This window comes from Cervus canadensis, chromosome 12, assembly GCF_019320065.1.
Source record: "Cervus canadensis isolate Bull #8, Minnesota chromosome 12, ASM1932006v1, whole genome shotgun sequence".
Classification (NCBI taxonomy): Eukaryota; Metazoa; Chordata; class Mammalia; order Artiodactyla; family Cervidae; genus Cervus; species Cervus canadensis.
Window position 1 is genome coordinate 57,259,422 of NC_057397.1, and position 12,096 is coordinate 57,271,517.

At 33.9% G+C, this 12,096-nt stretch overlaps 1 protein-coding gene across 33 annotated transcripts in view; it reads right to left on the reverse strand.

Annotated features, from left to right (window-relative positions):
* Positions 1 to 12,096, reverse strand: part of RIMS2 (regulating synaptic membrane exocytosis 2) — a 586,517-nt gene that overhangs the window by 178,474 nt on the left and 395,947 nt on the right. For 10 of the 33 annotated variants that reach the window (XM_043483847.1, XM_043483871.1, XM_043483844.1 and 7 more), the window contains one exon: positions 11,717 to 11,749. The exons of the other annotated variants lie outside the window; for them this stretch is intronic. In XM_043483847.1, coding sequence (XP_043339782.1) covers positions 11,717 to 11,749 — 33 coding nt within the window. The remainder of the gene's footprint in view (positions 1 to 11,716; positions 11,750 to 12,096) is intronic. 33 annotated transcript variants of the gene reach the window in all.

The following is a 12,096-nucleotide window of genomic DNA, read 5'->3' on the forward strand; positions in this document are numbered from 1 at the left end:
ATGAAATACTTAATGTCATTAAGAATAAACTATGGAAAATTTCAGGAAAGTGTTCAAATTGTTTGAAAAGTGTTTTAGTCACATTAAAGAAAAATAGCAAAAAAGTGCTAAGCATGCAGCCCCTTAAAGATAGTTTTTTCTATTGAAGGATTATTGTGGTAATTTAAAAAATAGTCTTCTTAATGTTAAATAATAAAGATCTTAAGATTTAAGTACAAAGTAGTAACCCATGATACTGTACATACTACCAAAGAGTAGAGGTGAAAAATCAGATGCACAATGCAACTTAGTTGATAAGTATGAGTTAGAAAGAATGTCCCTTTGCTCAGCTGCAAACTAGAAACCCAATCAAGTAGAGAAAACATTTTTTTCTAGGGGGATAATTGCATCAAGTAAACATTCAGTTACGAATTTAATTTGTAGATGGGGAAGCCTAAAGACTCACTTAATAACTACTAGATAGTTTGAAGAAACAATTTAGTCATGAAAATTAAACTATGAGATATTTTTAAGTGATATTTTAAAGACCTACATGTCTATAGAATACCTATATTCCAGGTAGTACAATCCTATATCAAGACAACAAGTTAAAGATCACAAATTCCTATGTTAAAAGATTGTATTTGTATGATACTACGTGTTTCACTGTACTTTCACAGACAGCATCATATCTGAGCCTATAAAACCACAGAAAGGCTCTTCTATCAGGTGTTTTCTACAGGTAAGGAAGCAAAGAACTGATTAATAAGGATAAGAACTAAATAGTTCCCAGATTCACAAACAATTTCACAGATATTACCTCATTTGATTCTCAAAACAGCATATTGGGGATAAAAGAGATATGCTAAGATTTGCTTTTCTCAGATGAACTAACTTGACTTAAGGACCTAGAGTCACTAAGTTGGCCCATTGTAAAGGCGGGCCCTGAGCCAAGGTTACAAAACCTGTGATTTTTCTGTAGCACTGTATCACCTTCCTAAGATTATGCTATTTTCAAAAACAAACAGAAGATGGCTGTTTGTATTTAGGAAGTCAACAATGGTATGTTTTGAAAAATGGCTGAAGTTTGCAGAAAGGTGTGAGGTAGGAGGGGTTCTCACCCATATTAGATTAATCAATTGAGGCTTTTGTAGTCTAAAAGAAATAAAATGAGCAAAAGGGGAAGTAAAGAAAAATAAGGAAGAATGGCTACCATGAAGGAAAGGAAAGATTAGGAAAAGAAATGAGAACATATTTGTTTACAAGATAAGTAATAGAGGTCACCATATAGTTGCCTACTGAAATACCCTAAAGAGTCACAAGTCCTCAGTCTTTCAAATCCATCTTGTTTACTGTCACTAAGCTATTATTCTATAGAACAGATGTAACTGAGTGAAATATATGATAGATCCCTTGCTATTTTAAAGTATCCCTCAGTCTCTCCCATTTTATTTTTTGTCAAAGTGTTATTCATCTAGGTTAGCATGGAATGCTATCTTTAGGAAGTATCTACCATGCCACTATAAAATCTATTCTTATCTAGATATTATGTAAATTTGGAAATTAAGACATGGGTGTTGGTATTCTCCTTGCTCTAGAAGCATTTGTGAGAATGTAGAGAGGCAGCAAAACGAAGCCTGTCTACACCCTGTCACCCTAAATGCTATCCGATTCCTTGAATACTTACGGAAGCAAGCATCCATTATGAAGACTGTCAAAGTCATCTTATTATTTTTGATTCCTTTGAAGCCTGTATTTTTCCTCTCTTCTTCCTATCCTTCTTTCTTGTCTTCCTTTCTTTTTTATTTATATGGGTCTCCATATATGAAATAATGTAGGCAACTAAACATTGAGACTCAAAGGAACAAAATATTTTCCCCTACGTCTCCTTGTGTGTCTTTAGGAACTTGACTTGTGAAGGCAGTATGGTGGAGTTTAGTTTATAATCCCAGAGTGAATGGCTCACTAATAGGCAATAGTAGGTTATGGCCATTAAGTTTCCCCCAAACAGACACAATAAACAAACACATAACATCATAAACAATAAATTAGGTAAAAACTATGTGAGACTAACAATTTTTTAGCCACATCTCCAAAACACTTAGTTTCTGCTAAAGATCCTTACAGGTTAGTTTATTTTACAGAAGAGGAAACTGAGGTTCAGAGAAATTACCACAAATGCCTTGCCAGAGGTCATACGCTTAAGAGTAGAAATGAGTTTAAAACCTGATGTATTGACTTCCAGTGAAGATCTCTAAACATTATGAAACTGGAAAAGTCCAAATGGTTTAAGCAGTCTTAACTTAGAGAAAAGTATTCTAGATATTTGCATGTTGAGCTTTACATGTGGATTGAAACATGTGCAAATGTTGCACAGTATGCAACAATTCATACTGCAATTCAGGTGGATTCTTTCCTCCTTGTACTGTTGCTTATGCAAATTATGTGCCCAAGAACAGCATCAGGGTTACTATTTTCCTCAAAACTACTAAATAATATATATGAAATAATTGGTTCAGAGTGATGATCATAATCAGGTTTAGTTTCACCTTAAATCAAAATTTTCAGATTCTTACTGAAAACACAAAATTCTAGCAAGAAATAATAGTACTTACTATGTGACATGTATTGCTGTAAGCAATTTAAATAAACTAAATTATTTGAGAGGTTAATTTATAGCATATTTACATAGCAAGGAATGTTATTTAGAGTAGAAAGTGAAAGTCGCTCAATCATGTCTGACTCTTTTTGACCCCATGGACTGTGTAGTTCATGGAATTCTCCAGGCCAAAATACTGGAGTGGGTAGCCTTTCCCTTCTCCAGGGGGTCTTCCCAACCCAGGGATTAAACCCAGGTCTCCTGCATTGCAGGCAGATTCTTTACCAGCTGAGCCACAAGGGAAGCCCAAGAATACTGGAGTGGTTAGCCTATGTCTTCTCCAGAGGATCTTCCCGACCCAGGAATCAAACCGGGGTCTCCTGCATTGCAGGTGGATTCTTTACCAACTGAGCTGTGAGGGAAGCCCATTCACAAGGGGCTAGTTCAGGGCAGAGTTTATCATCATCACCCTCCCAAGGTACCAAATACTCATCCACATTTTCCAGCAGTTCTGTCCCCATACCTGACTCTCTCCATTCACAGGCTCTAACTTGTTTCCTTTGAAATTTCTATGTAGTAGTAACTCAGATCAGTCCCCTCAGGAAAATCTACATTTCAGTGTTCTAGAAATTCTGTTTTATATTATTAAAATAATTAAGCCATTAAAGAATATCAGAATATGAAGTACTATCACAAGCAGTGGGAGAAAAATTTTGGCCTGAAAACATGCCCAGAACAGTTCAAAACTTACTTCCTCTATATGGATCACAATCTTAAGAGACTCTATGCAAGTAATATGTTATAAATTTACCAACTATGTCTTATTTGTTCTGATCATTAAATTATTGCTTTATTACTATTTTTTTTAATTGGGAGCTCCCCAAAGCAGGAAATGTATCTTATTGATCATTGCATCCTCAATGACTACCTAGAACAACAAATTGGAAATAGCAGCTATCGGCTGAGTTGAACTTGCTGCTGCTGCTGCTAATCGCTTCAGTCGTGTCCGACTCTGTGCGACCCCAGACGGCAGCCCACCTAAAATCTAAAACACACACACACACACACACACACACACACACATGGTTGAAACACATGCAAGGAAAATGCCATTCATCTGAAAAGGCATGGTATGTACATGTATAACACAGGGAGTCAAGACTAGAGATCTGCTCCTACGTGGACTAAAGAAAGCTAATCCTCTAGATTCTGCTCTTTTACCAGTGAAGCAAAGCTGTTTTATCAGATTTATAAGGCTCCTTCAAAATCTAAGTCTTGATTCTAGATCTAGGAACAAAGCTACGGAACACTGATACATATCTTGGCAAAATATAGGCAGATGGCTCTAGAGAACAAACTGGCTGATCCAGATTTACAAGTCAAAGAATAAGCACAAAGTTTCCCACATATTTTTCATGTATTCTTGCTTGCTCCCCTAACTTTTCCCCTTAGTCCAGATTTTTATTTCCTTTTTTCCCTTTATAGCCAAAGGTGTCTACTTGGTGGTGGTTTAGTTGCAAAATCGAGTCTGACTCTTGCAACACCATAGACTATAGCCCACCAGGCTCCTCTGTCCATGGAATTTCCCAGGCAAACAACCTCCATTCCTTTCTTTTAATCCACTCTAATTGGCCTTTTGGCTCAGAGGTAAAGATTCCACCTGCCAGCACGGGGAGCTTTTCAGGTGGTACTATCGGTAAAGAACCCGCCTGCCAGTGCAGGAGACATAAGAGAGGCGGGTTTGATCCCTGGGTTGGGAAGATCCCCTGGAGGAGGGCACGGCAACCTACTCCAGTATTCTTGCCTGCAGAATCCTATGAACAGAGGAGCCTGGCGGCTACAGACCATGGGATCGCAAAAGGGTCGGACATGACCTAGCAACCAAACAACAACAATTGGCCGTTTCAGCCTTACAGCTCCACCAAAACTTCTCTAAAAAGGGTTAACACAATGGTCTCCTATTTGCTACATCTAGTGATTTTACCTTCTTGATAATTCTCTTTGCTTGAAGTACTTTGTTTGCACTTAGGACACTATAACGCATGGCGTCCCCACATCTCTCCTCCTACTCTTTCTGTTTCTTGCTTCTTCATCCTTTCAACTTCTAAATAAGAACAGTTCAGTTCACAGTCCTCAGACTTCTTTTAGCTACCTACACTTGTTCTCTCGGGATCTCAACGGGCCTCGTGGTTTTAAGTCTCTCTTTATAAGGATAACTCCTAAATCTATAATTATAGTCCAAATCTCTAAACTAAAATCCAGAACATATTTCAAACTGCCTATTTGACATCATATCTTACATGTCTAACAAGATCTCTATCTTATATCTAAAACTGATCACCCGATATTCCCACCAAATCTACTTTTCTCAAGTTTTTCCCTCTACCAGTTAATAGAAACTCCATCCTTCCAGTTACTCAGGGCCAACACTTGGATGCTGTCACTGCCTCTCTCTTACCCTGTCAGGTAACTCTGTTGGTTCTATCTTTGCACATCTATCCAGAATGCTATGACTCCTATTACTCTGGTCTAAGTTAGCTACCATTACCTCTTTCCTGGGTTATTAGGAATGCCTCCTAGTAGCTCTCCTTGTTTCTAATCTTGATTCTTTCTGGTTATTTTCAACCTAACAATTAAACTGATGTTTTTGTGTCACTTTAATAAAAATCTTTCTTTTTCATTCGGTGAAAAGCGAAGTCCTAACGCCGATCACCAGGTCTTATACGGGTCACCTCCCCAGCCTTTCTGACCACACCTGCTATCATTCTCCGCCTTTCTCACTCTGTGGTGCTCAGCTGGCCTCTCTACTGTTCCTCGAACAAGTCAAACTTGCTCCCATCACAGAGCCTTCATGTTCGCTGTTCCCTCTGCCAGGTACACTTTTCTTTCCTAGACTTTCACATGGTAATTCAAGTCTCTGCTCAAATATTACATACGTGGGGCTACTTCTCAGAGAAAATTATCAGGAATCACTTACTCTACTCTCTTAAACACTACCTATTCCATTATCCTGATCTATTTTTTCTTTGTAAATGTCAGTATCTGAAATTATATGATAGATTATTTTATTCATCATTTGCTTCCCCTAATAAATAAAAGGACAATGAGGCAGGTACCTTGTTTTATGTGTACACTAGTATACCTCCAGCACTCCCAAAAGGAGACTGGAATATAATAGTTTTATTATTTGTAGAAAGAATGCATAAAATTCTTTGTAGGAAGAATGAATAATGAAAAAAACTAGAAACTCGCCAATTATTTTGTTCTTTGAGTTTTGTAGTATGATGCTATGGAATAAGCTGTCTCAATTTTAACTCATTGGAGGTATGAAGAGCAATGTATTAAAAAGGATTGCCTTTAGGTAAATAATTATTTGAGAAAACTGAAACCAATTTCATGAACCAAAGAATTTGATTTTAATATAGGGTTAATGGAGAAGCTCTGGCTGATCGTATATCTCGATAACTGAAGGGCAATGTACACTATGTCTATTCCAAAATGATATGTGGGCCCTTCACACCAAGAGATAGAATAAAGTTAGCTTCATTATTTCTTCCCTTTGCATACTAAATCAGAAGAGAGGATGGTGAAAGTCCATCAATGAGGAACTCAATGCTTGAGCATTTCTAACACACAGTTACAGCTGGAATTCACTATAGCTGGAATCAACTATACTCCAACATAAAATAAAAATTAATATATAAAAACAAACAATATTCACAGTCAATTAGAGGTCAGGAAACAAACAAAAAAGCCTGCTGAAAGTATATCATTAGTTAAAACTCACTGTTTTCTCTTTCTATATAAGTAAAAGAACAAAGTAACATCCCTTTAATTTTTATAATTTTTGCTGATCCACAAACATGCTTTAGCCAATTAAAAAAACAACCTCCTACCTTAACCTTACTTATGAACTTTAATATGAGAATCAAAATAAACACTAAATTTGTCTCTCCCAAAAGAAATGCCAATAAGAAATATTAGACACCTAGACCTTAATTATAGGTAGAACATGAAAAGATTAAACTAAATAAAAATGAGAGTTAGTCTTAAGTAAAATATACAGAGTTTTCATTTTTCAAATCTTTATCGACAACTCCTTCTAGGTCCAACTATATCTTGAGTAGAATCGGTCTACATAACAAGAGTGATGTTTTGCAGTCAAGAGGACTTTTATATAAATGATAAAAATAATAATGAATGTGAGTGACTGAGGTCCCAATAACCATTGTCACTAGAACCTTTACACGTAAGATTGAAAAGCTACAAATATTAGTTTTAGAACTGTGAAAAATCTACAAATATTATAAATGTTTGTTTAATATTGTTGAACTTGTAATTAAGTTCATTTTTACTTTAAAATAGTTTTAAATAGTTCAATTTAAAAAATATTTCTGTATTGTAAACTATGTACGCTGTGTTTTTCTAAATGCATAGTAATACAACCATCACTGTTTTCCTCAGAATCTTATTCCTCCTTACTACGACCAATAAAGTAAAACTTTTTTAATGTTATAAATTCAATAGAATAGGATTGTACTAGGATCCAATAATAAGGTGGGTACTTCAAAAACAAATTTTATATTCAGAAATGTATTTTTAAAAGAGCAGAAAATGTTGGATAACTTAAACTGGGACTATAGTTGTATTTATGCCTATTTAAGTAAAGAAAGCACATTCATGCACATCACAAATGTCAACATAGGGTATTTAACATACATTAATGCACTATTAACTTCATGTTAGACTTGCCTTTTTTCCCACTGTTAGGTGGATTTGGTGTTTCTCCCTCATTGTCTTTATAGCATTGAAAACAGACAACAGTGAATAATTAAGGTCATTAACAACCCAAATGAAATCAAGCACACCACAAAAGGTGCTATCACTCACACACTAGGGAAACAAACCCATGCACCAAAGATGACACCTCGCAGAACTGAACTGAGAGTAACGTGTACCCTTCCCAGCCTAGAATAAAAATAATAAAAATAAAATGAAGACTAACAAGTCATTTTATAATAAGTTAGGAAGATTACAGTTATGGGTTCATTCTAATTTAAGAATGAATATAATTTACTAATTAAGTTGACTTTGAGAATCAAGCATAGCTGACAAACTGACTCAATGAATGGGTTTCTTTATAATTAAGTAGAAAATAAATAAAAGTAAAATGAACTACTGCTGACATCCCCAAACTAATGACTTTACTAAACAATGACTTTACTAAATGACTTTCCTAAACAATGACTTTACTGCAAAAGCCAATTCTTGAACAGTATCGAAAGACTTTCAGTATTTATATGGACTAGTTTCAGAAATATAGGAATGGGCAAGCAGGAAAACATTAACTATACAGCTAAATCAAAATGAAACTCATTCTTACAGTATTCCCTAAAAAAGCTATTCCTAAAGCACTTCAGGAAAATGGAAGATGTGTTACATTCTAGTAGTTAGTATCTGAAATGTTCAGAACAGACATACTTACACTTTTCTCTATCTATGAATCTAAACTTGCCTTTGTTTCCATGACCAGATCAACACTGATAATTTTTCTTGTCTTTATAACATTAAAAATCATTACTAAAAATTAGTAGCTGCAGCTTAAGAGGTTTTCTGTCTTAGACTCCAATCACTACTGCAAGAACGCATCCATGAAAACATGTCTTATGCACAACATGCAGAGTGGCACTGCTTTCACACGAGATAAAGGAGAGAACAGAAGGCACATGAAACCCACACAACTGTTCATGAGCACAATATCCTGATGAGCCAAATCCTCTCATAAACATTTTGATAAAGCAAAAATTATGATATGCAAACATAATTGGGGCTTAAAAACACCAAAATGAAGTGTCCTCATTCTATTTAGAAGGAGGACTCTTTGAAGAGAAATTAGGATTGTCAATAAATATTAGAGCAATACTGAACTGGGATAAAGAGGAACCTACAGTTAATTGTTCTTTTTTTTTTTTTTTCCATTTGGCTTAGTTGCCCCAGGCATGTGGGATCTTAGTTCCCCAAGCAGGGATCAAACCCACATCCCCTACATTGCAAGGCAGATTCTTAACGACTAGATCACCAGGGGAGTCCCTCATCTTATTGTAGAGAAAATTTTATGGATAAATTATGATGGTTTCTAAAAGTTTCAAAAACTAAAATTTTGGAATTTATATTCTTCCCTATATTTACTTGTAATTTACCTCTAAAAAATCAACCTTGTTGAGAAGAGAATCTAGGACTTCAATGTATTTGCACTCAATGAAGCACATGGCAAAATACAGTGTTTCAGTAGGTACTGCATAAACTGAATGTAAAGCTGGGGTAAAGGATAAGTATAAATCTTGGTCAGATGCATTGTCTGTAATTTCAGTTTGATTTAAACAACAAGGAGAATATTCAAACAGGTAAATTAAATATTCTAAGTTACCTAGATAACTCATGTAATACCGCTTCATCAATTAAGTAATTTTTAAAAAGTAGGACTGAACGATCTGTTCTCTATTCCAGATTATAAATCTGGAGCCTAAAGTCTTACATGAAGTAGAAAAGTCACACTTCTAAAACGCTCGAGTATTTATTTCAAACACAGACAGACCTGCTTTGACCTCTTCACCCTGCTTTTCTCCCCCCTGCTCTTCCATATGTCTAGTTTCTTCATTAACTTCTGTATATGCACAAGAAAAGGATAAGACCAGACGTGTACATCTGTTACTCCTCAATAAAATAAAACAAAAACTTTCAAATTATTCATGATACAATGAGTGATTATAAGGAATTGAACAGATTATTTTTAACAAGTTTCTGACATGTTAGGGAAACAAGTATACTGTGAATAAGTTATCATACAGTCTCCTTTTACGATAACTTCGATTTGTAAAAGAAATTGTGGCCCATAATCATCTGTAATACATAACAACTGTAAGAAAGGCAAAATACTTCATCTGTAAATGATATATTCTTAGAAAAATAATATAACTTTTCTTCTAGAGAAACAAAAAACCAACATTATAAACTCGTTCTTATTTTTATAAATTGCAGTACATCAAAGTTGGGGAAATTAAAAATAATAATGTCTTACAGGTATATAGTACATTGTACTTTCTTTATATTGTTTCCATTTTCTCTGACTCTCAGATTTTGACTAATATTGTACCACTGTCAAGACCAACACATATAAGGCTTTTAATTAGTTTAATTAAAATATAGACAACTATATTCCAAGTCAAAAGGAATTAAACTAGGACATTCTCATTTCTCAGCTATTGAACAGAATCAGAAGATAAACATGCCATTACTTTGATTCTAAAATAATCACTGAATTATAATGTCTGACAACTTTTAAAGAGATAATCCAAACATAATTTAATTTAGGCCATTAATCAATTAGTCAATTTTGCATTATACCTTTAACTTTACGATTAGAAAAGTAGAATATATATAGCCATTAAAGCTAAACTAAATGATACAATCATGTATTTGCTGGAGTTTTCATATTAATATTTATGAAAACACTGCTATAATCATCCACACTCTTATGCAAAACAAAAAATCAAACCCCCTCCAAATCATTTTAATTTATACTGGAAAGAATAAAAGAAGTTTTTTTGCTCTCTTTCATTTATAAAAATGGAAAAGACACAATTAGGGACATTAAAGGAAAACTATAGTTTTAATACATTCTATAGAGCAAAAGCCAGACAGTAAATAGAATTTTTGTTGACAAGCTCATTGAAAATGTCAAGTATCAGCTCTAATGTTAGTTTTCTGGTATATTTATTATTACAAAGGATGGAGCACTCATATCTCAATAGAATATTGCTACTGAAGATATCAAAATTGAATTTAGAAAAAATTATGGCATAAACTGTGTTTCTGACTTCATACGACAACAGATGATGCCAAAACTCTATCTTTAAAATTTGTGGGGAGAGGAGACAAAAAATTCCATATGTATTATAGAACTTCCCTTTTGGAAAGTACTTTTAAAACTACATGCTCCTATTTTCATGTAAATAATAGAGAACTATAGTAATGCTGCTAAAATCTTTTTATCAGGCTGTATAACCATCACAATAGTGCTGAGTTGTTTAAAATTATAGTTCATAGTACACAGCAAATAAAAAGGACCACAAAATAGGAGCTGATAAATTGTTCAACTGCAACTAACAAGAATACAGCTTGTTTTGAGTTATGTAAGGCAATAAAAGTACTGCTGCCCAAATGCAATACACTTAAAAATATGTTACCAATAGGTTATAGAAATATGAGTTTTACTATAAAAATATATATAATGACAAGTTTATTTTAATGGTACTTTCTATACTATTTGAAGTAGCTTTTCAATTTGTAAATAAATATTACATGCATTCATTCAACAAATATTTATTGAGAGCCTACAATGTGCCAGGCATTATTCTTTGTGCTGGAGATCCACCAGTAAATAAAATAGCTGACAGTTCTTCAAAGTTACAACATCATCTGCAGAATTCTATAATCAGCAGAGGAATTTTTATTGTCTTGGTAAATGCATGACATTCCATATAGCAAGACTCAACATTTTTCCTCTTGATCCATAACGTAGCATTGATAACAAAACTGTACATAGTTAACTTTACTATAAACAGTCTTGCTATAACATAAAAATTGATGCAGGATATATGAAGCACAGTCACTATCTAATTAAAAAAACTTCCTTTTCTAGAAAGCCAAATTGAATAATTAAAAAATCATCATAAACACAAAATAAAAATATATGATGATAATCATAGCTAGACTAGGTGTATATCCTCAATGACATAAACACAGACTGCAATTGACATCTTTGGTTAAAGTCTTCCACAAAATATAAAATTTTATGTCAAAGCAAATTTTTTAAAAAAGGAAATTTTACCTTGTGATTGAAAAGAAGCTAAATTCTTTGTATTCTTACTTGACTGAATCAAAGAAATTTAACTCCTTTGTATATTTTCAAAGTAAAACAAAAATTGAACACTTTATCAGAATCATAAAACAAAATAATTTTACTGTAATAAAAGTCTATACAGTGAAGGAACATCAATTGCAGTTGGGTTTATTTTTGCTCACATAGCCCCCCAAAAAGGCTATTAGCACAAAACAAACCCTCCTTTATGTACAGACCTTCATAAGGTTCTATCTCCTTGACTCCATTGTCTAGGAAAAACAAAATAAAAACAAAACAAAAAAAGGGAACCAAAGCACAGGGGTTAAAAACAACAGAAATTTCCAAAGGCACAGAATGTATCATCTACTAAAGAAAAGTTAAATGGTGACTTAAATATGTTTGTTGGTTTATTGGTTTTGGCAATGCACATCCCATTACCAAATAAAGGGACCATTTTAAAAAAATGACATTGAAAATCATTATATTCTATCAGCCATGCTTTTAGAGGTCCTTTATCCAAGACTTTATAGACCTTTGGGGAGTATGTTCATCTGTGTATAAGCAAATAGGATTTTCTTAATGAAAAATTTGAAAGTATTAAAAATATCAGTACAAC